This window comes from Triplophysa dalaica, chromosome 7, assembly GCF_015846415.1.
Source record: "Triplophysa dalaica isolate WHDGS20190420 chromosome 7, ASM1584641v1, whole genome shotgun sequence".
Taxonomy (NCBI): domain Eukaryota; kingdom Metazoa; phylum Chordata; class Actinopteri; order Cypriniformes; family Nemacheilidae; genus Triplophysa; species Triplophysa dalaica.
This window is the reverse complement of record NC_079548.1, coordinates 12967032-12993826: the sequence shown is the minus strand read 5'-3', so window position 1 is coordinate 12993826 and position 26795 is coordinate 12967032. Positions and strand designations below refer to the sequence as shown.

General features: G+C 38.8%; 4 protein-coding genes across 7 annotated transcripts; 2 read left to right on the top strand and 2 right to left on the bottom strand.

The window, feature by feature from the left end:
• Positions 1-165: 165 nt before the first annotated feature.
• cd2bp2 (CD2 (cytoplasmic tail) binding protein 2) lies at positions 166-3911 on the bottom strand. The gene is made up of 7 exons (XM_056753569.1): positions 3843-3911; positions 3260-3335; positions 2903-3032; positions 1654-1811; positions 984-1554; positions 697-782; positions 166-409 (listed from the first exon to the last, which is right to left on the bottom strand). The coding sequence occupies exons 2-7, from the start codon at positions 3332-3334 to the stop codon at positions 299-301; spliced, it is 1131 nt and encodes a 376-aa protein (XP_056609547.1). The 5' UTR covers position 3335; positions 3843-3911; the 3' UTR covers positions 166-298.
• pheta2 (PH domain containing endocytic trafficking adaptor 2) lies at positions 3030-7796 on the top strand. 4 transcript variants are annotated; one of them, XM_056753573.1, is made up of 4 exons: positions 3030-3066; positions 4783-4892; positions 5286-5589; positions 5677-7796. In XM_056753573.1, exons 1-4 carry the CDS (start codon positions 3048-3050, stop codon positions 6129-6131), a joined length of 888 nt encoding a protein of 295 aa, XP_056609551.1. In that variant the 5' UTR covers positions 3030-3047; the 3' UTR covers positions 6132-7796. The 4 variants fall into 4 exon arrangements, with proteins under 4 accessions (XP_056609551.1, XP_056609550.1, XP_056609554.1 ...); XM_056753572.1 differs by lacking the exon at positions 3030-3066 and adding an exon at positions 4139-4297; XM_056753576.1 differs by lacking the exon at positions 3030-3066 and adding an exon at positions 4143-4410 and having other exon boundaries at positions 4763-4892.
• A 1302-nt stretch (positions 7797-9098) lies between these two features.
• Positions 9099-12907, top strand: mylpfa (myosin light chain, phosphorylatable, fast skeletal muscle a). Its single transcript, XM_056753747.1, has 7 exons — positions 9099-9204; positions 9967-10062; positions 11252-11327; positions 11429-11533; positions 11639-11717; positions 11802-11850; positions 11940-12907. The coding sequence occupies exons 1-7, from the start codon at positions 9202-9204 to the stop codon at positions 12039-12041; spliced, it is 510 nt and encodes a 169-aa protein (XP_056609725.1). The 5' UTR covers positions 9099-9201; the 3' UTR covers positions 12042-12907.
• An 850-nt stretch (positions 12908-13757) lies between these two features.
• Positions 13758-26541, bottom strand: LOC130426202 (TBC1 domain family member 10B-like). Its single transcript, XM_056752845.1, has 10 exons — positions 26096-26541; positions 22729-24290; positions 20543-20642; positions 20105-20212; positions 19785-19891; positions 18961-19075; positions 18309-18374; positions 18002-18191; positions 17529-17683; positions 13758-17458 (listed from the first exon to the last, which is right to left on the bottom strand). Exons 2-10 carry the CDS (start codon positions 24267-24269, stop codon positions 16577-16579), a joined length of 3264 nt encoding a protein of 1087 aa, XP_056608823.1. The 5' UTR covers positions 24270-24290; positions 26096-26541; the 3' UTR covers positions 13758-16576.
• Positions 26542-26795: the final 254 nt, after the last annotated feature.

Genomic DNA, 26795 nt, shown 5'->3' with positions numbered 1-26795 from the left:
CCTTCTAGCAACAACCTACATAGAGGCAAAAAATAGGAGATAGATTTTGGGGTGGCAGACATCAAAAAATATTGCGCTGTAAAATTATAGATAGAATAAACACCCAATTATACATTTATATTAGTCAGAAAAGCTTAATTGAAATAATCTGAACGTCAACTTGGACCCAGCCAAAAACTCTTTATTTTAAAACACATCATATATAAAACACTGGTGCACAAACTAGAGAAGTAATTCAGAGAAGCCCACTCAAAATGGAAGAAGAAATAAAGATTTTGAAGGTAACAGGATTTATAGATCACGAGTAAAGCTCGAAGTCTATTCTCCTTGAGTTGTAGAAAGCGCCACCTTCTTGGTCAATCCTTCTACAGTATACACCATCCTTGAAGTAGCCCTCATCCACCCAGTCCTAAAATGAAATTATATGCAATGTTATAATACACTTTTATTCATAACATCTAATTTTAACATCTTAAATTTCAGGTAAAAAAGTATTACTTTTCAAACAGTTTTTTTGAAAACACAACCGGTTTTCAGTGCAAGGATAAGAGACAGTAATATTGTATCGTCACATGAACTTGACTAATGCAAAGTATTTTAACATAGAAAAGGACATCTGCTCCATTAAACAATCAAAATGATTGAAATTACATATGTGTGTTAAAACTTGGTAATCGAGCATATCTACTGTCTTACCTGCATCTGTTGGCTGCTGAAGGGCCCATAAAGCTCTGCGTTTTCCTCATTTTCCCATTTATACTCCCACATAACTTCATCAATCACTGGAAAGGAACAAAAAATATATTCTTTTACAGAAAGATCTGATTTCAATTATATGTGACACTTCATTCAAAAAGCAGAGTTAAAAATATCTTAAATGTTTGGATGAATAGTTTCACAAAAGTCAAGTACAATTCATTTGTCTGCAAGTGGACAATCACCAAACATGAATCCTAATCACAGAACCACTTAAACATTCTCACCTTTGCTGTTGTCTTTATCCTCTTCTTTCTCAACATGCTTTTCATCAAACTTTTCAGCAAACATGTCTAGCTCATCCTCTTCTTCATCAGAGCCATCTTGTGTCTTTGCTGCCTTGTTTTTGTTCATCCCCTTAAGTTTGTAGGACAGCTTTTCATAGGTCTGCTGATAAATGTCAAACTGTCCAACCCCCACCAGTCTATCTGCTATTGCTGTAAGCTTGTCTAATTTATCAGTATCTCTGCTTTGAGTGGCTTCTTTATCCTCCTCCTCTTGTCTTGGTTTCCCCTTCTTCTTCCGTCCTCCGAGACCCCCAAGTCTCCGAAGAGCAGCAGCCACTGTTTCTCCAGGCAACATGAGTTCAATAACAGCTTCTATGAGTTGATAAAGACTGTATGTAGCCAGAGGGTCTTCTGCTGGTTCTTTCTCTTCTTCTTCCTCATCTGTGTCACTGTCTTTCCTATGCTCCTCCCTCTTTAACTCCTCCTCTGCTTCATCTTCATCCCCAGCTCTTCTCCTCCGTTTAGCTGCAAGGCCTTTCTTCTTCTTCACAGGCTGTTCCTTTATCCTAACCTGAGTAAAGATATACAAGGGTGGTAAAGATACATTATAAAAAACTGCTGATAGTTTGATCCAACAGTTATTTCTCATAATTAATGCAACAAAATGTACCCAGTCAATATTATCCAGCCAGTTGTCCTTGATTTCTTTATCTTTGTTGATAAAATAGTTTCCCTCTGAATCAAAGTATCCCTCCTCCATTTCTTCGTCCAGGTTAAAAGGGGTGATGCGTACCCCTTCATCAAAGTCAATAGTTGCCACCTCCTGACCTGTAAACACAAAGACACTCTAAGGGTGGGTTGCACCGACAAGGATTAAAGAACAGAGTTTAGAGCTAATCTAGGGTTTGTTAATCATAGTTTTATATTAATTCAAATTGCGTTTCACCACTTAATTTAAAACAGAGATTAATAAATTGTGGATTAAAACATATATATAAATGTTTATTATTTTTTAGGTTTTTCTTAAATATGTGCATGGACGTGTCTTAATAAATACAAAATTATTATGCACAGTACACAGATATATATTATGTCAACACAAACTTTTATTCTGGATGCGATTAATCTTTTGACAGCCCTAAAATAAACACTAATATATATAACTTTTCAAACTATAAACCTGTATGTAAAAGGTTTAATGCTTAATGCCATTAAAACAGCGACATCTGCTGTCGGACAAAATGCTGCTTTGTCACAGCAACATTCCATCTGAAGATAATGAGGAAATTAGGTCGCTTCCTTTGCCAAGTGCATTCCAAACGTCTACATAATACACGCAAATGCCCTGCTCACTCCAAAGTCTAAACTACGAGGGTTCTGCCATTCGAATGGAGTAGGGCATAGGAATGATGAATATATGTTGAATGTGGCCTGTGACGGTTCGGTACGAATACACATACCGTTACATCCCTAATCTGTTTTTGATCATTTCCCCACACGGGGAATTAGTTTTTAACTAACCCCTAACTGACAGATAAAACATAGTTTAAAATAACGGAGCAACAGAATTAAAGTTAATCTAGTTTAATGTAAAATTAAAACCTGGATCAAATGATATCTTAAATATAAACCTGATTATTTTTAAAAAAAGTTGACAGTTTGGTGCAACAAAATTATTAAATAAACCTTGATTTAGTCTAGATTTAAACCTAATCCTTGTTTGATGAAACACACCCTAAAATAAGCAATAATACATAAATTACCATAAATTATAACATCAGACTATTTTGTACCTAAACTAATAGATTTTGCAAATCTCAGAGCAGTATAAATATTTTTACAGTAATGCTTACAGAAAAGAGAAATTAAACGGAAGAATTCTGCAATGCGGTTTGAAAAAAAATCTAATATTCACAAACCTTCCACATCATCACAGGCAAGGATGTCATATTTGCTGGTATTCTCTTCATCTCCAGCATCTTCCTCATCGCTGTCCAAAGAGTGTTTTTCTTTAAATCTAGATCCTGGACCACTTACACCATCCACCATCTGGACGACATAGACATGACAGAACAAAACACAGGTAATTACAACACTGCATAGTTTAATATAGAAATATTAAAAATAAAAATAATATTTTTACACCGTTAATAAAGGTTTTCATCCAGCTCAATCACAAATGATACAACCAACATAAATGTTTCCTTTCTGATTTTCATGAAGCAACACACAATGACAGTGTACACATAAACATAACAGAAAGATATAGCAGCGACCTTTTTTTTTGGAACATCCTCTTCCAAAGTAATCTCTCCATCTCCATCCTCGAATGTCACTTTCCTTTTCGACATGCTAACAGAGACAAAATGCATTTCACTGTTTGGGGGTGTGCCTATTCATTTAACACAGCAAAATACACACACTCACATACATGCAAACATAGTGAATGTTTAAATATTAACATGATGCTGGTACTCTGTAACAGATTAGACGAATATAATCTGTAAAATCACAAAGAGAGGTTTTTTATCTCAATAACAGACTACATGCATAAATTGAGCACAAATGACTGCTTTTTATTATAGATGCAGAGTAAACAAAATTAACTATTGCGATATACAGAATAAATGTACGCTTAAAAGCATTTACACAAAAACACGGTGAAACCCACGTTGTTTGGAAATGGTTAAAAATAAGCGTGCTGTAACATAACACGAGCGAACGCTACGAGTGTCCACGCAGAGCGTCATATATCAAACGGTTTAAAAACAACACATAATGCAAATTGGAGACACATTTGTTGCATTAGATAGTGGATCATTTGTCAAGTATGTATAGAAAGCGTTTAAAATGTGTTACCTGGTTGTTATTCTCCCCACTGCGCCATTCAACTAAACCTAAAACCGGAAGGACGTCACTACTGTGTTTCTGCGAGACTTTCATCTCGAGCGCCCCCTTGAGGCAAAGCGTGTGAGCTGTCGTTACTTGGATACTTATATTGTACAACATTCTGACGTGCGTGTGTTATTTTCCGATCATTTTAAGAAACGTTAAGTAGTAAATAGATATCAGAGATAACTTGGCCGTTTTCTCTCTTGTCAAAACATTTTAGCTTTAGAAGCTTTTTTGTGGGATGCCTTTTAAATGCATAACACACAACAATATAACCTTTTCAATTGATCAATGCAAAGTTTTTGTTCCCATGCCTGCTGCTGAGTCAAAAGAGAACATATCACACCGGCTTTTGTTACCAGGAAGTGGGGCGCGTTATTTATATTTCAACACTTGCCAGATTGACGTGAGGGCGCGCGCTGGTAATACGAAACTTATAATATTACCATCTCCTTTATACCATGTGTCTGAGCATCGGCGTTTTAATTCAAGTGATGTTTTCCGCGATAAATAATCGGAAATAAGATACTAGCAAGTAAGTGCACCTGAGAAACATTTTTATCGATCTATAACTGTTTTTCTCACGTCATTGCTTTAATCTTTACAACCAACGCACATTATTTGTCATTTTACGAATCTTATACATATGCTTAAAGGAATATCGCGTTTCCATTCAAATGTTTGCATCTATCTGAATGACTGACAGTTCCTGTGTTAACCAGACAGACGAGTTTCTTATCTCATACGCTATTACTCGTGCCTGTCATTGCGCGTTTGTTCTTGTTTCTATTCATTTGTATTCATTTCTATTATTTGAATAATAATCCTTTAGCTGAAATGTAGAAACAAATACGAGAGGCTTTAATTAAATAATTTTTCATTTAAAGATCCTCTTGTGTCCCTGTAGGACACGGCTGCCCGCCAGGTGGCGTTGTAATGAAGATCCATGGGAAGATTGTAACACACTACCTGTCCTGCACTTCACCTGTAGATAAAGAGGGATATCTCTACAAAAAGGTAAGGGTTCGAGGAGGAATATAGATTATAAGAAAAATACAAGGAGAAAACAGAGTATTTCTCATTTTCAATTCATAAAAAAAATTGCAGACAGAATTTATGTCTTAAAAGCATGTCATATTTGCTTTGAATGAGCTCAGATGTATATAAGAAAAGTAGTAAAGAACCCTAAATTGAACCTCTGGTGAATCAGGGCTATTACACTTATTCATACATGCTAATTAAAAGCATGCCACATTGGCCTACTGGCCTACTTCTTAATAAGTGACTCTAATCCCTTTTTGTAAAATACATGTGTCCTGTAACTGAAAGTATAGGATATTGTCATTTTTCCTTAAATTACCTTAAATTTCCTTTTCCTTTCCTTCCTTTACTGTTATTTTTTTTCCACAGAGGGAGAGAAACACCACTTACCTGCGACGGTGGTTTGTGTTGAAAGGGAATCTGTTGTATTATCAGGAGCGTCCTGGCGATCGTAATCTGTTGGGCGTTATCGTTCTGGAGGGCTGTATGGTGCAGGCATGTGAGACGGATGGTCAGTTCTGTTTCTCCTTGGTGTTCACTGGACCAGGCCTTCGCACATATAGACTTGCCGCTGATGACCATCTGAGCCAGGAGAATTGGGTCAGTGCTCTGCTTTGCGCCAGTCACCTCTACCTTTCAATGATCGTCAAGGACCTGGAGAGATGCTACAAAGGTGAGTGCTTTCAGAATGTCTACAGATCAGAAAACTCTAACGGGTATGTAATTGTAATCTGTTTTGTTTCTGCTGTCCATTCGACAGAAGCTAGAAAAGAGAAAGGCCTTTGTGATCTGATACAGACTGAGGAAACATCTGATAATACAATGGCTTCCAGGAACACAGGACACGTCTATTTCGGACATGGGGCTTCCGTGGTACCCAGAGATGGGAGAAGCTACAGTACAGGTTCAGTACTGCCTTCATCTACGACAAACAGACCCATCAGCTATAGTCTGCAGCCCCCTCCTGTTTCTTTCAAAACCAACAATAAGCGATCACCAAAGCTTTGGCCAAAGAGAAACGCCCATGTCACACCCTTGAATAGTCCGGCACCATCTTATGGGGAGTGGCCAGTTGTGGGTTTTGATCCGTTAGAGGAATTCAGTAAACTGCATGAGTACTATGGAAACGAGATTAAGGAACTAAGAGCTGACTGGCTAAAGAAAAAGCGAGAGGAGATGGGATACATTGAGGAGGACCTCATTGACCTTGGTTAAATCTAATTGGAGCTGAAGGCACACATACCTGCGTTTGATCATATTAATATCTAAATAGTCAATCCTGCTCTATAACCAAAATAAACAATGTACTGTTCAAATACATTTTAAGAATCACTAGCTATGGATGCATTAAATTTGATCTTGGTGTCTTTTTAAAGTTCTGAAAGTACAGTATGCAGTGTAGCTCTGACTTATGATCTTGGCAACTCTTCTGTAAAGGGTTTCTCATTTCCCCTTTTGTGGTAAGGTTTCGGTACATTTACCCTAAATGATCATTAAACAGAACTAAGATCACTGTAGTCTTACCCTTAAGTTACCTACGTGCAGATATTGACAACTCCAAATAGGTCATTTCAATTTAGACTCCTGCAAACATATAAATAAGTTAATTGGTAACTTTATTTTCTTCTTTTAAGATTGCGTTTGATGTACATTTGTGACTGTGAATGCAAAATAGTAGTTTTTGTTAATGACTTGCTTGTTCTTAATGTATGTGATGAGGCAGCCTAAACGGATGTGATGTTTTGGAATAGAGCACAATATTCCTTTATCTTACAGTATATGAATGTAATTTAAGTTTTAGTATACATAGCGTGGCCTGCCTCAGAACATCAGTGTGATGTTGTGTAGAGGATTACAAATGCCAGTTACCGTTTTATAGTTCTGCCTGTCTGAACTTGTTTCACACAGTTCATGTGGTTTCACACATAAACCAAAATACACATCCTGTTTAGTCTTCCTCTTTCACTCTTCCTCAAATCATTGGTGATGTTGTGTCATTTGCAAATCTCTTCACACATTTAGGATATTATACACAATATTTAGCATAACAGGTTATTTAATTAGGATTGATTGTGTTTATTAATAAATGTTTAAATAAACTACAGTACAGTAAAGTACAGCTTTTATGTTGTGAGATGAAAAAAGAAGGCACTAGATGTCACTATACTTAAGTAACTCAGTAGTGACGGTGTGGCCTTCTGTACCTCATTCCAGACATTCAGTCAACTCTGAGGTGATAAACAGTTTTGAGGAGAAGAGATCACATTACCCGCAATATGTCCTGTATAAATAGGCTTACACGTTCACTTTGACAGACATAAACAAAACAAAGACAGTTAACCGATTGTCCAAAAAGTGTAAAGACTCAAACTCTGAGTTTCACTTCAGTATGCTTCAATGGTGCATTAATCATTTTGTTTAAAGTTGTTTGTTTGTTTTATGTTGTGTTACTTTTAGAAATTATGTATTTTGGTTATGGAAAGCACTTGAGTTGTCTTTAAATGTCTTATTTAAAAAAAAATGAAATGAAACATAAACGATATACAACATGTAAGAGATAATGTACAGGCAGCCGGGTGTTATTGCAGACATAAGCCCTACAGTGTGATCAGTGTGTATTACACTTAAGGGGCATATTTCACGATAACAACCTCTTATTACATGACTACTTGCCACATGAGAAAAAAATTGACATAAAATGTGAATTTGAAATATTTTAGTAGCTCATTTTTAACGAATGCAGACCTTCTGCAAGGAAAAGCAATTTACTTTTGGTTTCAAGGTAAGAAACGCCGTTCAAATGTCACGAACAGGCAATTTGGTTTAATCATTTGCAAATGTAATGTCATATATGTAATTAAAAGGTATATTTATTTTTAATGTGTCAATTTTTTTTTTGCTACATCCGGGTTACCGTGTGTGGTTTTGAGAGGTTGTTATCTAGGAATAATGAACCTGCAAATGTTGCGACTGGCCAATCAGAATATAGCATTTCAACGAGCCATGTAATAAAACATCAAGTATAAAATGCTGTTTGAGTGATGAAGCCTTTTAGGAATAAATACAAATTATTTAGCAATTTATTAGATGTTTTTTAGAGATACACTGTTTAGGTGACATTCAAAATTAAAAATGTCTAGCATTCCCTCATAAAAAAGGGCATGCAGTGAGATCAAAAACAACAAAAACTATAGTTATATTGAGGAAAAAATTGATAAAGGGGAGTAAACTTAAAAGAGAACGGAATGCATAGCAGCAGTAGACAAGGAAATATGTGATGGATTGAACAGAGAAGAAAAGGAATGTGTCTGAACAGACACGTTTGTTTAGCTATTTTGGTTCCTCTCAGCTGTTCCTTCAACATATCCCCCTGTGACCCCAAAATAATCTTTTATTAGCCTCAAGTATCCATTCATCTGCATTTTTCTAAAAACACCTCACTGTTCCACGCTGTGCTTGGGGCTGTTGATCAATTCAAAATGAGGATGATAACAGAATATTGTGCCCTCAAACAGTATACCCTCATCCCTCGTACAATGCCTACTGTAAGTGGCGGCCAAATGTGACCCTGTGAGGTCAGAGACAGAAGGCTGAATATGGGCATGGCCATGTGTTGGGGTGGGGTGGGATGGAAAGACCTGATCCTAAATCTTAAGGCATCACTATACTAGGAAAGACACTAAAACCTATTTTTGATTACAGCTGGTTTAGAACGTGATGATGGCAAGTGTGGCCCCCAACATATCAGATGCACACATATAAACAAAGTCAATAAACACGATACAAAAATCATTCACACATTATTTTATCTCCCATATTATAGTGTCAGAGTTGTTGTATAACTCCAGTTTGTTAATATCTAATCACATTCATTTCCCACAGTTTGAGTTTTGTGATTATCCTCAGAAATCACCATGTTAATATTCATAGCCCAAAACGTCCTTAACGTCTCATGTCCTTATTAGTCTACATGAGGCGTGCAGACTGTTGCCAAAATATCAGATTCATTCCGAGACTCACATAGCTATTTCTGAGCACTGTAAGATGATAGTGCATCCCACCCCTCTATTCCTTCACCACTTCACCTTCACCGAGCTTGTGTCTTTCTCCCCCCTTTCATAGTTCCTGTCTGTCCATCTTCTATTCCCCTACCACACTTAAGGATGGATCTATAATTAGCAAGGGGCCTTCAGTAGTATATAAACACTGGGGGAACAGGTCACTGCGCGGCTTCACACCATCTTCGCTTCTTGAGCTTCTTACACTTCACGTATACCGTCTCAAAATGGTGAGTAACCTGTAGCTCAGCTTTTACCTGGCCAGTGGGCACATCATTTAAGTGGACATATAGGAACCGAGAAGACAATGGCACACACCAGAGGCTAACATTATCAGAAGGTTCACCTGGGAAGTTTGGAAGCAGCATCCACGTTTTGGATACCTCATCCCTGGACTTACAATACCAAAAACAGGACATGATTAAAGGGGCATTGTTCTGTTTGTTTGTTTTTTGGGGGGGTCGAAGTTAGGATGTATTGCGCTGAAATGTTTTTTCTCTTGAGCATTTTTTGATGCAACAGAACACTATTTTCCAAATTATAATTTATTTTAAAATTTGTGGGTGGACAGGGATAATACACTCATGTGCAGAAGATTGTCATTTTCACAGATAACCTTTTGCTAGCATGGTATCAGATGCAATACATAAATGATGCCAAGAGTTTAAAACTTAAATAACTATTTCAAAATGTATAAAAAAAGACATTTTGATCTATAGATAATTCGTTGACTGATTATTACTCAGAAAAATGGTTCATTCATGTGTTCCTGTTCAGAATTCCAACTGAATTTACCGTAGGCATAGAATGGGGTTACAATCTTCTTAAGCAGACAAAAGATCCCAAGCCTACATTAAATTGCAAAACTTTGTAAAACATAAGAGAAATATGCATTACATTTACTCTGTTTGCATGCAAATTTCTTGTATTTTGTTATTATTTGCTATGGCTATGAATGCTAAGACCGCTATGCTATGTATTTGCATATTTAGGCACCAAAGAAGGCCAAGAGGAGGGCAGGAGGAGGAGAGGGTTCCTCCAATGTGTTCTCCATGTTTGAGCAGAGCCAGATTCAGGAGTACAAGGAGGTAACCTTTTTTTTCCACCACAATTCTTTAAAATACCCGGCGACCACAATAGTAGTTGCAATATGTTAATGGGAAGTCTTTGTTCAATTATTGTGAATAATCAAATCTACCGTCACTAATGAGACTAGGGACAAAGTATATACTGTAAGTGTATGATATTAATGGAATTCAATAGATTTCTGCTGTGGGTTATGTCACAGAAACTGTGTTTGAACTGGACTTTTGATGTCATTTGATCACATGTAACCTCCCACAAAGTCAATCAGTATCTATATTAAGTCTTATTTTTATGGTCAGTATTAGAGTACAGCCAGCAGCTGAGATGAGTCAACACAGCAAGTTAATCTTTCCCTTTGTCTGGTCTGCGAATATGCACAGAAATGTCACCGCCATTCTCTCCTCTGACCTCCCACCTGTCAAGCGCTCCTCCTGTTTCTTTTACTCTGACCCCAGTGGGACAGCAGCTGATGCCTGACAGAAACAGAGAGCGAATGAGTGAAAGAGAGAGAGAAAATTAGACTGTGAGAAAAAAGAAACCTGGAACATCCATGGAAAGAAGCCATTATCTTGACTTTATTAGCATAGAGATATTACATGTACATTTAGACTTTGCATGGAAGAAAGTACAGAAGAATAATGTACACAAATAGTTCAGCTTAACCTCTAGTCATGTCCATTTATGATCTTCGTGATTAATTATTAACATTATCTCAGACAAAAATTTAAAACCATGCGTATGTGCGTGTGCATGCTGTCAGGATAAGATGACACTGGAATTTGATGTAAATTAGGCTTGCGTATGAGTGACCTAATTAAGGATATGAAATGGTTGGCTATTTGTGATACTGCCATCTCAAATGGCACCTTAGAAATGTCTGACATTACAGTTGGGATATCACAGATGGAAATATGGATTAGAGAGGGTCTGTGTGGGGACCGGGTGGGACTCAGCAGCTGTTACTAAATATTTAAGCAGTGTGTGTGGTAGGGGGTCTTTAGTTTCACAGGATTGAAAAAGGACATTAGTGTAGTGGAAAAAAGAAAAGCCAATAAGAGAATGCACAAACTGATAGACAAAATCCTAAAAAAGGAAACACTGATATTATTCATCAAATTAAACTGTCTTTGTCACAGGTTTGGAGTCACTACAGTCTTGATTTTTTTCTAATGTAATGTCTTCTCTGCACAGGCTTTCACAATCATTGATCAGAACAGAGACGGTATCATCAGCAAAGACGACCTTAGGGACGTGTTGGCCTCATTGGGTGAGTTCTGTTCTTGTTCTGTTAGAGGAGTGTCAATTTGGAAAAATCTTCATGAATCTGAGCGCACTCATTTGCGTGTTGATCCTATCGTGTGTCTGTAGGCCAGCTGAATGTGAAGAATGAGGAGCTTGAGGCCATGATCAAGGAGGCCAGCGGTCCAATCAACTTCACCGTTTTCCTCACCATGTTCGGAGAGAAGCTGAAGGGTATGCAAAGCATCTTTAGCTATGGCTATCATCCTTTTCACTTTTTTCTAAGCTTTGACTGTTTGCATGCATAATGTAACTTTTGCTTCTCACTGTGTCCAAAAGGTGCTGACCCCGAGGACGTCATCGTGTCCGCATTCAAGGTGCTGGACCCCGAGGCTACAGGCTCCATCAAGAAGGAATTGTGAGTCTAAATTCTCCAACATTTTATGTATCTCTCAAAAGGTAAACAAAGACATTCTTTGACTTTCTTTCTCTGTCATTCCAGCCTTGAGGAGCTCCTGTCCACTCAGTGCGACAGGTTCTCCGCAGAGGAGGTGAGATCCAACGTTGCTCTCCAGACACTTATTTTCCAATTAGTCGCTTGTTAATGTTTGCTTAATATAACATGTTTTTCCCACATTAGATGAAGAATCTGTGGGCCGCCTTCCCCCCAGATGTGGCTGGCAATGTTGACTACAAGAACATCTGCTACGTCATCACACACGGAGAGGAGAAGGAGGAGTAAAAGGCAGAGGAGAAAAGAAAAATGAAGAGATGAATACGCATCCCTCGCTGCTTTACACTCCTAGTCCGTTCCTTGTCCTCCTTCTCACTTTGTGTTACTTCCTAATCTTTCTTTCCATCATATGTGTTACTCAAGCACTTACGCTCTCTATCTCTCCCGAATTCTGCTCTCATTCAAAATCAAAGACTTGTCTCACTGAGACTCAATTGGGAGGGTGGAGAGACTGATGACCACAGTGTCTGTCAGTGGGGACATGGAATTGTTTCAATAAAACATTTTAACATCATTTCCATAGCTCTCACATACTCTCTCTCTCTCTCTCTCTCTCTCTTTCTCACGTATTACCATGACCATCCCGTCTAAAGCATGCATAGATGTTGCAACATCTGCTGTTAATTTGAGGTTGGAACTGAATATAGCTCCTTTCTTTGGCTGAAACAGCCAAATCTGAAAGAATTTTGCAAGCCCACTCTCGGGAAGAAGCAAGGTTGATGTGATCTCACTCTATAATAGAGGAGCCTATCACAACTCTTCCACCGCTAGTTGACTGCAACAGAGAACTAACAGAGAAAAAAGGAGTACGTGAGGTTTGTACAGAGAGATCTTGATATCCTAAAAGTGATACCAAGTTATCATGGAGGGAGTTAAGAAAGGCAGGCCGTCCAAGGAAGAGGAGAGCGAGGACTGAAAGAAAACAAATCTTCTTTACTCCCCCTCTCCCCTCCTCTTCCATATTGCTATGTCCATGTCTTTTTTTAATTTACCCACTATTTGCTTTCTGCATCTGGGCCTGCTTTGCCTTGTCAAACACTCTTCTGTAACCAATAAAAATACACAAACTGTGAATAAAACATCTATCTTTTGTACTGCTGTGTCTGCGAGACATCTCTATCTGTCTCTGCTGTAACTATAACTCGTAGAAACAGAGACCGAAATGTAAAACAAATCTTCATTAAAGCTGCAAGTCTTGGATTTTTTAAGATCCCAAGGTGGGCAGAAGTATGTTAACAGCACTGCCTAGTGGTAACAAAAGCAAATCTGCTCTGCTTTATATTGATCCCCATGTCAAAAAGAGTTAAAAATATTAAATGAGAACATGAGGTAATATTTAACAAGCATTAAAACATATACTAATTGTCAAACAAGTTAAAAAAAGAAAACAACATTAAAGACAATTTTTTAAATGTATCATAACAGCTACTGTATTGCTCTGCAAGTTTCATGTTGGTCATATCCAAATGCAACCTTTAACATTATAAAATAAGGTATTAATTGGATATTACACATATTAAATAAATAATGTGTAGTCAGTCGGTCATCATTTTCACATTGATACAAGATCTTACCATGATGATCTCAGCCAAAACAAATCCAGTAAATTAAGGTTTCTAAAACTTTCCAAAATCCAAAGACATTCGTTATATAAAGTGAAAGACTCTCATCTCAGAAATGTTGCGCCTTTTCCATTCACCTAGGTGCGCACGCATCTACCATGGCATAGCAGCAGCACCTTACATAACACTGACATTTAAAAGGAGTGGGAATAATTTAAAATAAAACATTTGTTGGACAACGTTAAACAATTCTCCAACATACTGTACTCGGAAAAAAAACTCATGTAATCTTAAATAAAATTGGATGAGTAACAGGTGAATACTTCGCTCAATGTCACTTCAAAAATATCCTAATGTAACAAACACACACACACAACAAAGGGATTTTTAATATATTATGATTTATTATTCATCACAACTGTCATCAAATTAATTATTAAATACACTGTGTGAACTTCCTTTTCTGCATTTATGGAACAACTCTTCATCTATGAATTTTTCTTTCTTAACAGTAACGTTAAATGTTTTAATGTAAACTTAAAAACAAGTCCGAGAAAAGTGACGTAATGAGAGTTCACTGCCCAAAACAAAAACTACAATTAAATTAAAAAAATAATTAAAATTAGTTTTACAACATTCCTACTATATACATTAAGCCATAATGATCAATGCAGAAATCCATAAAACAGGTCAACCACTTTCCAGCTTGTCCTAGCTGTCTCAGAGTTTTAATAAACCAAGACTGGATGACCTTGCATTAATTCTTGGTGAGCACAACGTACAATGTCCACCTGTCGTACCCTTGGCCAAACAGACAAGTGTTTTAGTGTCCTGAAAGGTGCCAGGTCTTACCCAATGGGTGAAACCTAGAGCACTTCTTCAGGATAACGCACATGAATCCAGATTTTCTATGTGATCTGGAAATAACAGACCATGGACATTGCAATACAATCTACCTTTAAGTAAAGGCTACAGTGACCTTCAGTTTTATCCCCCTGGTGGCCATGACATGAACGCTAACATCAACATGTGCGGACAGTTAAGAACATAAAGTTTGCATAGACATGATTTGTTTGCTTGCCATTTGAACGGAAGTGCCATTTGAGGAAGCAATGACCAAAATGGTCAGTAAGGGAACCCGAAATTGAGATTGAACAACAGGCCAGGGTGACATACTGAATCTATGAACACAGAAGACATCATTAAAACACTGAAAGAATGTTTGGCTACTATATTGCAAAGGAAGTCCCTCTTTACCAGGATTTAGTAAAGTTATATCCCATTTCAGATCTTCAGAATACTCAACAATAAATATCTAATAGGGGTAAAATGTGAGCTAAGAACGGTCCAATCACCTAATCAGAATAAGTCATAATTATTGAGGGGTCGGTGGGTCATGGTGGGGTTATTCCTCAGTTTACTTGACATTAAAAGTACAATGTTCAGGTGAACGTCTGTTTAAGATAATCAAATTCAACACAGAAATTCAAGCCCCCCTGGGCATGAATGAATATCATTACCATCTCCAATAACACAAATACTGCAGTAACACTAGACAATCTTGAGATTTTAAAATGTCTAAAATAAATACCAAATGATTGGCTTTGTTCTCCAAGATGTCAAGAGAAAACACTTGTCAATGAAAAGTCACTTTCGCCACTCAAAAATAAAACTCAAATCCTGCGATTAAATAGTTCTTCACAAAACTCTCCTTACTCTCATTCTGAAAGTTCACTGTTATTCCAGTCTACCAGGCCTTTGCATACTTGCATAGAAAAATAAAAAATCTAATCCAACCAAAAGCTAATAAGTAGAATAGATATTTCATAGTTTTATCTGATTAAATTAATGAGTTTGTACATCAAAACATTACAGCCTGAAGCCCCAGAGCTTCAAAGTTTAATGCTACACTTCTGCACCAACCCCTCCAATAAAGGTACAGAATTACAGATTCAGATGAACTGGATTAGAGGGTGTCCTATATTACATGAACCGATCAAGGTTAGTGGTGAAAATCAACAGGCCTCAGTGCATTCCAAATTTGATAAAATTCAGTCCGAACTCTACATTCGTATCAATAGCAAGATTATTAACATCAAACCACACATATACCTGGAAGATTTTAACCTTCACCACAGTGTATGTTTGTTCAAATAAGTATGAGAAAGTGGAGTGTCAATGCAATGAAATGCCACATTTTTGGTGAGGTTTACGCAAAGATGGACTAAGATTGAACAGCGGAAATAGGTACGCTTTTCATAAATAGTTTTATCCTGTTGGAAAAATCTCCTAGTATTTAAGTTAACTTGAAGATTTGAAACTTTTCAAGTGGTTAATAATTCATCAAATATTAGATGCTGAGACACAAAAGTGGTTCTTTTATGTTCTTTTAGTTTTGAAGAGAAACACATCCAAGTCTGAATTATTTGACTATTCCCCCCTCCCAGTTCTCAATATTTAACACATTTATTCCCCAGTTGGCCCCCTATTGGCCTTTTCCTTACACAGGTTCGGTCATTTAACGTTGTCTAGAAAGAGGTGCTTGCTCACGTTGAGAGAACAACACTCCTTTTCAGACCTGTTTGCAACACAACACTGTGATACAGTTCACTACAATGTCAAGGCACAGACATACAATAATACACACTAACAAAGAACAATACAATGAATAAATAGATCCTGCAGAACACTCATGGATTACCAGTATTACTGGCACTAGGCTTTAATCAAAGCCTTGCTTTTCTCTCATGCTTTTCTCAGATATTTTGTTTGTGACCACGGAGATCAGGAAACCGGACTGGCACAGATGAGCCCTTCACACAAGGCCAAGAGTTCTATATACACCATGGCATCCATTACACTGGAACTGCCTTCAGACTATCTCAGCCTGACATATCTGCTTTCAAAAGAAAACCCTTCATCTGAATAATATTTAGTTTTGCCTGTTTCGTAGGTCAGCATTGGGCTCTGATCGCACTTTCATAAAGAAGATATGATGAGTGAAGCGTGAGGGGCAGGAGCAATGATCCAGTTATTCTTATGAAATGAGAACTTGAGATGAAATGGACGTTACATGAGTTCATTTTTCCTCTCTTTCTTATTCCCTCTCTCGTTCAATCAGCCTGCAGCTTATTTATTTCCTTGTCCTGTTTTTATACCCATCCTTCTCTTCTTTATGCCGAAGGAACAACAGGTCAGAAATTAAGCCTGATCTTTCGCCGCTGCCGCACCATTCTTTTCCTCTGTCCCCCCTCCTCCTTTTTCTTTTTTCTTCCCTCCCTTCTCCTTTTTCTTCTCCTTCTCTGCTTTGTCCTTTTCTTTTTTCAGCCTCTCCTTCTCAGTCTTCTCCTTTTCCTTCTTTTCTCGTAATTTGAACTTTTCCTCATCCTTCTCCCGCTTCTTGTCCTCCTTACTTTTCTTCTTCTTCTTTCCGTCCTCCTCCGAGGCCCCAGCTGTTGATGGTTTCACGGTTTCGGGGCATGGCGGTAAAGGGGCGTTGTTTGCGGTTGGTGAGGGAATGGTGGGAGTGATGTACTCAGATACGACTTTAGGTGAAGGCTGAAGCATTTGTGCACTGGAGACGTGTGCAGTAGGAGCCGGTGCCGTGGCAACAGATGTCGAAGCTAGGGGACTGGGCCCATGCGGCACCTGCGGACGCATCCCAGCTCCAGAGTTATGAGGAGGAGATATGGGAGGCTTTGAGTGGGTGGTCCCAGCTGAGGACGATGAGGATTGTGTCGTCACTGCACCGATGCCGCCCCCTCGGGTCTGCAGTGGCACATTATCCTGTCCTTTCTTACTCTGAGAATAAAATGGTGCCTTAGACTTTCTCAGGCCAGGAAGAGATAGGAGACTTGAGGACGCACGCAGAGGGCCGGGAGCAGGGATGTGACTGGACAGGAAGGACAGGCTGCCACCTGAGCTGATCGCAGCAGCCCGTTGTTTCTGCTCGAAGATGGCCCGAGTGCCATGTAGCCGACGTCCTGGTTGATGAGTCAACTCACCACGAGATTCCCGCCACTTCCGCACCTGAATAGTGCACTCCCTCTCTATGAGAGCCTCCGTCACGGATAGAGAGATAATCTAAAACAAGGGAGTAGAAAGGATAAATGTACGCCTACTATTTGTCATATGTTTCAGAATGTGTGCTCACCTCTTGCACCATAACTTCCTCTTTGATACATTCAGGGGGAATGTTCCTCAGTCGCTCCATGGTCTCATACATGCCCTGCAGCTCACGGAGCTTATCCACAGATCCAAGCATTTGCTTGAGTAGAACCAAGCCCACACGGAATACAATCTTCACTCCTGAAACAGAATATGAAATGCACTGATTTGGAATCAGAGAAATACAAACACCGGTAGACAATTTTTAAATATGCCTGATGTCAGAGTTAAAGAAATGCATGGTTGTATAACACACCAAAGACACAGAAAAACTTGTATTCGTGCCATATGACCCCTTTAACTAAACTGAGAAAAGTGAGCAAGCAATTTTAGAAGCAAAAACCATTTCATGTATCCTTAACATGCAGTCCTAACAGAGAAACAACAGAATAATTCTGCATTCTTGATTTTATAACAATCATATGTGCTTTCATTTTCTTGACTGCATTCAAGACTGACCTTCACAAAAGAACATGTCCCAAACACGCAGGACACAGGACCAAGGCAGCGTACGGGAGAAGATGCACATAAACCACTCTGTCATGTATAGGATGGGGTCAATCTTAAATTTCTTCAGATGGCGATAAGCCATGGGACACACTCTCCTCAGCAGAGAGAAAAAAATCTCTCCGTCTAGCTGGATAGCTTCCTGTAGGACAGGAGAAAATGATGGAGAAGATTGGAAACACATTACTCACAGTATTAAGTTTCCTCTCCCCTACAGTCCAAGAAAGATAATAGGATCTCTTCGAACTTATGTACTCACCAAACCAGCGCTGTAATACCCTGGCAAGAACTTCTCGCAGATTTGCACAAGACACCAGAATGCTTGCTGGGAAAAAAGTAAAGTAGGTAGTACATTAAAAACAAACTTCAAAAGAGAGAGTTTACATTCAATGATATTATTAGTATTTCATTAATTGTTTTGCTAATCTATTAAAGAGATAGTTCACCCACAAATAAAGTCAGTATTCATTAACTCACCTTTGAGTTCCAAATCTGTATAAATATCTTTGTTGTGATGAACACAGAGAAACGTATTTGGAAGACAGCTTATAACAAAAAAATAACCACTTTCATAGCCAACATTGAATACTATAGTAGGAAAATTTACTTTAGAATTTTCTTTGATCTGTTGAACACAAAAGGAGATATTTTAAAGAACAGAGGACAGTTCTAGAGAACTTTTGACTACCATTGTCATTTTTTATACTATGGTAGTCAATGGGGCCCATGAACAGTTTGGGTTCAAGCATTCCTCCAAATATCTTTCTCTGTGTTCAACCAAAGAAAGAAATGTACAGTATACAGCTAATGAACAACTAGAGAGTGAGTAATTCATGACAGTATTTGCATTTTTGGGTGAACTATCCCTTTAAAGCAGTTAAGATGCATCTGTTTATCTCGCTCTCTCTTACCTCTGCAGGCATGTGCATGAGAAGAACTGCTGCCACTGGTGCCTGGGCCTGACAGTAGCCCTCATCCGGCCGGTATATGGTGTAGGCCTTCAGTATACGGTACAGATCTTGCTGTCTAAACACATTCATATGCACAACAGCTTAGAATAGGGAGATGAAATTTAGGCCCTTAAGGATACCTGATTTGTTTTGCTATTACTGATCACAGAATAACATACTTTTTTTACTGCCATATAGCAGTGGTTCTCAACAGGGGTGCCTCGGCTGACTTTCAAAGGGGCCTCAAGGTGACTTATATTGTATATTGTTTAAAAGCAAGATATTCCTTATTATTTTCATGTTTAATACAAGTTTTTTTCAGTTAGTGTCTTGCTCTAAATTATTGTATTATGAGTTTTGTGAGGGGGCATTGAATATTGTTGAATACAACGGTGGGGGGACTTTGCAGTCAAAAAGGGCCCAAAAAACGCTCCCCTAAAGTATGTAAACTCCCCTGTAAATTCATTTAAAACAAATCTTAACCTTACAATATATGACATACATGGAATTCTAGAGGATCGTAAGCTTTCAATTTTGCTGAAACAGTCAGGGTTGGGCCCTTTACATTCCAGCATGACAATGCCCTCGGTAAAATGGGCAAACAATTCCTAACCTACATAAATCCCAGACTCATTTAAAAACTTTTGCAAACGTCACCTGCAAAGCATGACACAACATCAGTACCTTCTTTTCGATTGTCTCTGAGCTCTACAGATATTTTTTCCCGCACTTTGAATAAAAGTAGAACATCACCCTTTCCCCTGATAAAAGCCACTTGAATTTACCCATGTCCTCCCCGAGCCGCAAACATCTCATGGAAGGGGAACTGCCTGTGCAAGTCCTTCTCTATAATGTCTAACCACTTTGGATCTCCCTGATCTTTCTCCAGCTCCTGTGAGAGAGAAAAACATGTTTTTACTGAGAGAAGGAGTGTGCACCACCTGATCCATGTTTAACGGTGTACTTTGAAATAGGGTATTAACAAGAACAAGAGTATAAGGTATATGAACAACAACAAACCAAAAAATTAAATATTTTCATACAATCTGGAGAGATGATGATGTGATATACATGTTGCAAAGGAATTTTGTCCAAGTGGACGTACCTCAAATTTCCCAGGATTCGACTCAAAAAGTTCCTGGCTGTTTGACAGCAGCTGCCAGGCTTTAGATCTGAGCGAGGAGGGGATTCCTTTCCTGCAGCGAATTTTCACCTAGGGGAAATGAAAAAAAGCATGCAACTATAAATACAGTATAGAGGTTGCACCCAGTTTCATATGACCAATGCAAATCACAGTTAGTCAGAGTAGACATCATTTTTTTATATTTCATGCACATGAAAACAATACTGTGAGGGACAGAATGCAGTACAGTATGTTAAATAAGTTCATCACTGCTCAGCTGACAAAACAGATCTTGGCAGAAAGGACCATAAGCTGGGCTTCAAACTCATCGCCTGAGTGTCAAGATGCAGCCTTTTTGGCTATTGGCACTGACCTATGTACCCGGTCAGGAATGCATTTAGTGATACTTTAGGTAAGAACCTTTTGAAAGCGTCGAGATATCCACTTGTCCCAGTGTTTGAACATGTCCAGCCATTTCATCTCTCTCTGTCTCGCCACAGCCACACGAATCTCAGCCTCACTACAAGACACAGAAGGATTCACAAGAATCAAGACACATGACACATGTCCAAGCACCCCTCCAGGCCCCAGATCATGTTAAGCTTCTGACAAATAGCTCAGTGCCCGATAGGGTTTATACAGGAACGGGCAGAAATATCAGAAAATTGCTTTCTTTATTTCATACGCCCCAAAACGTTATGCTGTTAATAGTGATTAAAAATTATTTTGCGTCATGTCATTTTGTAAGACAATGATTATGTTAACCAGGTAAACAAACGTTGCATTGTCACAGTAGTAGTGATACCAGTGACTGTCACCGGAGATGGAAACTGGAGTCTGAGACTTTGCTTGTTGTTATCGGTTTTTGCACTATCAATGACAGATGAGGGACGTTTTCAGGAAACTAGTATAAGAATAATGTTTGTGTCATTTTGTTTAGTGATGCACAATATATATAATAATGGTTATTATATATTGTGCTTCATGCTAAATGCTCCCAGTAAATGATAACAAGTAAATAATGCTTCAAAAAGGAAAGGGTCTTTGAAACCTCATTTATTTTATTTATATAACATTTTTGTAAATATGGTTTGTAAACTAACCTGCAAAAAATGATTGACTATTCAGAAAAGGATTTAATATCTGGCCATAATAAAAACTTCAAAAAAGTGGAGAACTAAATCTGACAGACATCATTCTAGCCAGATGACAATGTCTAATTTAGTACTCCAACAATATTTAAATAGCTGAAAGAGCATGTGCTGGTTAATACATTGATGCTAAAAAGGGATATGAAGGAAATTCATCTACTCAGCAATCGCAAAGGACAGTGTTATGTGCCCGTTTTAGGAGAATTAGTCAGAACTGGAGATAAAGCAGAGACAGTCAGGGGGAAGAGAGACAAAAAGTGAGACAGTCAGTGCACTGTGACTCAGAGGAGCTCTCTCAGCACAATCTGAGTCACTCACAGCACAGAAAGATGAAGGATACAGAGAGCGAGAGAAAAAAAGAGACAGAGATAACACGTACATAAAGGAACAGAAAAGATTGAGTGACTACACTGATGGATGAGCGAGTATGGCATTAAAGACAAGTTCCTCATTCTGCTTTCGGTGGTAGGTGTGAATTATTAAGATCCTTGCATACTTTTTCACATCATGTGCTGTTTCATAGAGGACACAGACATGCTATAAGTTTCAGAGAAGGATATTTGGAAGAATGCTTGTACCCAAACTGTTCTTGGCCACCATCGACTACCATAGTAGGAAAAATTGCTTCATACATTTCTTTGTTCTGTTGAGAACAAAAGAAGATATTTTGAAGCATGCAGGAAAGCAAACAGTTCTGGGGCACTTTTGCCTACCATTAAAATGTTTTCCTACTATTGGTAGTCAATGGTGGCCAAAAACTGTTTGGTAACAGGCATTCTTTCAAATATCTCTCTCTGTGTTCTTCAAAACAAACACATTTATACAGATTTAGAACAAGGGTGAGTAAATGATGACAGATTTTTTTATTTTTCAGTGAACTGTTTCTTCAAACTGAAACTCGCATTGTAACACTTTGTCTACACCGGATGCGGAGTGACAAGACAAGAGACACAAGAACGCATTCGAACCCATTATAATTGTAAATTACCATTACAACAAGCCGTGTGTCGCATCACGGTGTAGACACGGAGTACTTGTACACTTTTTACTATCACATGCCTAGTTTAGCTATCCATGATTCATACTGTAAGTGCATGTTTTTGTTCTTTAATTTTTCAATAGTAAATAATGATTATAATAATAAATGAATGATGGGTTTCAAACAAATTTTAAGTAGTTTTGTATTACTTACTGTATGAATAGAATCTGTAAATGGGTTAAGATAACATTTTAAATAGCATACACAGTAATAATGCAAATGTTTTCTACATTTAAAGAAAAAAATGTTTTGTGGAAGAAATTACACCCTGTAAAATACTGTAAAATACAAATGTTTGAATGTTAAATGATTTCTCTGCTCTTGAAATGTCGGCTCTCTCTTAAAAAAAACGTATAACTCGCCAGGCTGTGGTGTTGAGTCAATGAATTGATGGGTAACATCTAAACTACACCCACCTGGCCTCATTGTATTGTGTGCCTCCTAGAAACCCATATTTATCAGTGCGTCGTATAGGGCCGTTGATCTCCGAATCTGACCCCACAGAGCTTCCATCCTCTCCGAGCCCTGACAGAGACTCCAGTGTGCCTGACATCAGACTGGCCGACTCCAGGTAGCTGAGCGTGTCCGGAGCCGGTCGTGTGTGAGAGGGCAGAACAAAATACTCAACTGACTCCTGCACCAGAACAGCTGGGGGATCAGCTTTTGATGGCGTGCAGGGAGGCTCGAGGGCCATTCTGCTTGTGCTGGAACTATCTGGAGTGTTGGGGTTCTGGTTGGGCAGGGGTTCGGCTTCTGCTTCTAAAGAAGGATCTGCTGTGGAGTCTTGTGAAGGGTGAGAGGGAGCGGGGTTGAAGGTTGTGAGATTTTCTGAGGACTCAGGAATAGGAGAAGGGGGGTGTTCAGGGGGAGCATCCATGGAAGGAGCAGGATTGGAAATATGGCTGACTTCGACAACATTGGGGAAGAGATTAGGACTCTGAGAAAGCAGGTGTTCAGGGGGAGCGGTAATGGAGGGAGCAGGATTGGAAATATGGCTGACTTCAACAACATTGGGGTAGAGATTAGGACTCGGAGAAGGGGGGTGTTCAGGGGGAGCATCCATGGAGGGAGCAGGATTGGAAATATGGCTGACTTCAACAACATTGGGGTAGAGATTAGGACTCGGAGAAAGGGGGTATTCAGGGGGAGCGTTCATGGAGGGAGCAGGATTGGAAATATGGCTGACTTCAACAACATTGGGGTGGAGATTAGGACTCTGAGAAAGGGGGTATTCAGGGGGAGCGTTCATGGAGGGAGCAGGATTGGAAATATGGCTGACTTCAACAACATTGGGGTGGAGATTAGGACTCGGAGAAAGGGGGTATTCAGGGGGAGTGTTCATGGAAGGAGCAGGATTGGAAATATGGCTGACTTCAACAACATTGGGGTGGAGATTAGGACTCGGAGAAAGGGGGTATTCAGGGGGAGTGTTCATGGAAGGAGCAGGATTGGAAATATGGCTGACTTCAACAACATTGGGAAAGAGATTAGGACTCGGAGAAAGGGGGTATTCAGGGGGAGCGTTCATGGAAGGAGCAGGATTGGAAATATGGCTGACTTCAACAACATTGGGGTAGAGATTAGGAATCTGATTAAGGTCGGGGAAAGCGGGCATCTGATGTTCAGGCTCTGACCCTTGTACATCAGTGTGGCCACTTAAAGTATTCTTCCCATTAATCCCTGCATCTGTATGTGCTAGTACCTCCACCTGTGGATCACCAGCACTGTTTGTGGCTGTTAAAGAGGGAGCAACAATGTTTTTGTCAGGGGAACCTGGGGAAGTGGAGGTTTTTCCACCTGTCTGTATTGTTGGGTTGCCCATCACTGCTCGATCTCCATAAAGAGATGATTTGGGGATGGGAGTTTCTGAGGGGAGCGGCTGTGGGCTGGAGGGAGCGGGCACTGTCTGATCTCCAATACTGGGGGGAGAGGGGCTGAGGGCGGAGACTTCAGCCATGTCTCCCTCTTACTGTGACAGCTGAGGAAAAGAAATAAAAAAAGAGTCAGTATCTTCCTTAAAACATAACAGGCAAAAAAACATGACTTATTCTTTAGCACAATTTTTCGCTCAAAGTTAATGACAGTAATAAACCAGATGCTTAAATTTAATAAATCCCCTCAGTTGGCAGCGGAAAAAAAGAGAAACATTAACTTGAAACAAATATCTCCTGCAAATAAATTCTGGTACTGTTAAAATGATTTGACTCATATTATATCAGCTTTCCGAAACAAGAACAATCACATTTGTTTCCCTTGTATTAATAACAATATTCATAGGTAAAGTAAAGATCCAATCAGCCAATAACCACAAAATAACATGAAAACACAACAGAACATAAATAGAGGAGATGATTGTTCAATTGTTTAATGACGACAATAGTTTGACAGAATGCCTCTCACACATAAAGATTTATGCAGAGAACAAAACAGTAATTTGATAACGATGTTAATATACACTGATCTATTAGAGATCTAGTCCAGGTACAGTGTAAAAGAAAAGGTTACAACCGTTTCCTCTTAAACAAAGATCTGTATCCTCAACTTCTGCATAGTCTATATTTACATAGATGCGTGAGTACAAATGCTACCCGGAGGGTAAAGGGAAGTAGTTCCTTGAGAAAACCACTACGGCAATGTATATTAAAGCAGCTCAGTGCCTATTTCACTGTGCTAATAGGAAAGGTTTTGGTCCAAAAAGAAAATACAACCAATTATTTTATTTTATGTATTTTGTTTAATTATTAACATTTATAAATGATTTTTTTAATCAGCATAAATAATATAATGTCATGTCACCTATTGATCTTCTCAACCAGAGTTTTTATAGTTTAGTTTGAGTTTAATGGTAGTTTTATACATATTTAGCTTTAGCTTTAATTATTCAGTATTTACAATATATATATATATATATATATATAAATACATAAGTATTTTTAAACCATATCTAGGCTATTATATTATTTGATTACATTAAATAGAAATGTTTTCATAGTTCAGATTAAGTAAATTAAATAAAAAAATCAGGATGCAATGTAGTCTTTGTGGGACTCCACCCATACACATAAACTGTCTCTTCGTTCCGGGTAACCAAAACTCTAATAACGTCATAACTGTAAATGCTTATGAGATGTAAACGATCCACATGTTCATTTTTAGAGCTGATCTTATAAATGGCAAATATTTATTTTTGTCAGACCTTGTATTTTAGCACATGGGATGTGACTGGGAAATAATACTGTACCGGATACCGGGAGACCTCCATTTATGAAAGGGCAACATCGATAACATTAACGTTACAATGCGCTTTTGATGGCAAGGCTGTCGTCGTAAAACGCATAAACGTGTTCATAAAGAAGCAGATGAGTTAGCGCTAGATATTGTTTTAACCGCAGGAGTCTGTTAATACTTGTGATTGTCAAGTTTAACCCAAAGCTGCTAATTCATGCTGATCGGGTTAGTCTTTCAACAACCTTTCAACATCCCTGATGATTCATTATTACATTTAAAAAAATCACGGTTTGCGTTATGAAACACAACATATATATACAATCTGGAGGGTTTTTTAATTCAAATCAAACGTTACTTCATGCAGCTAGTCAAACTGGCCTGCTAACTCGCTAGCTCACGCCTTCAGCATCTAACGTTAGTGAGGCCGTTCTGCTCAACTTCCCGGTTTAAGAAGCAGTGATAGCCACCTCTATGATATCATCACCGAACACATCCATTTTCACCAAGAGCAGATATCGCCATCGGTTTAATCGGATGTTCATCGCCAAAACTCACCCGCAACTGTGTGATCCGCCTGTCGGGGGGGCTCCTGTCGGCTCCAGTTACCGTGACCCCCCCGCCGTCACCGTTAAACGGATGAAAGGTGAAAGCGTGACAGGCCGCTGGTACACCGTTGGGCTGATGAGAAAGTCGTATAAATGAACCCAAAAGTGCGAGCTGACCCGTGAAACGTTAGTTAGCGACCTTTCGCTGCAGGGCGGTGTGTTGTTGGGCTAAGTTAGCAAAGATGATGTTAGCTACACACTGCCGCTCAGCGCTGCTCTTCCACTCATCTGCATGAAAGCAGATCCTCTTGAGCGTTGGCATTGAGCACAAAGGTCCGAGTGGTTTATTAACGTAAAAAATTCACTTGAAGAGTATCTTGGGCTTCATCGCTGGAACAGATAAACACGGCCCTGCTGACATCTCGCATTGTCCCGCATTTCCTACAACTAGCTCTGAGTGACAGCAACGTGCGCGCACCCGCACGTAGGACGTCATGACGCCCCGGTCAAAACCGCATTCAGTAGCTTTTGATTTCGTCCATCTCTAGAAGAATTTCATAAATTATTATTCAATAAAAATAATCATGATAATAATAATTATTATTTTATGTCATATTTATTATTATTATTATTATATATGTTTCACAGTCCAAATCACTCTCACTCAATTTATCTTTAATAACGGTTATAGCGAGAATGATGTAAGAATT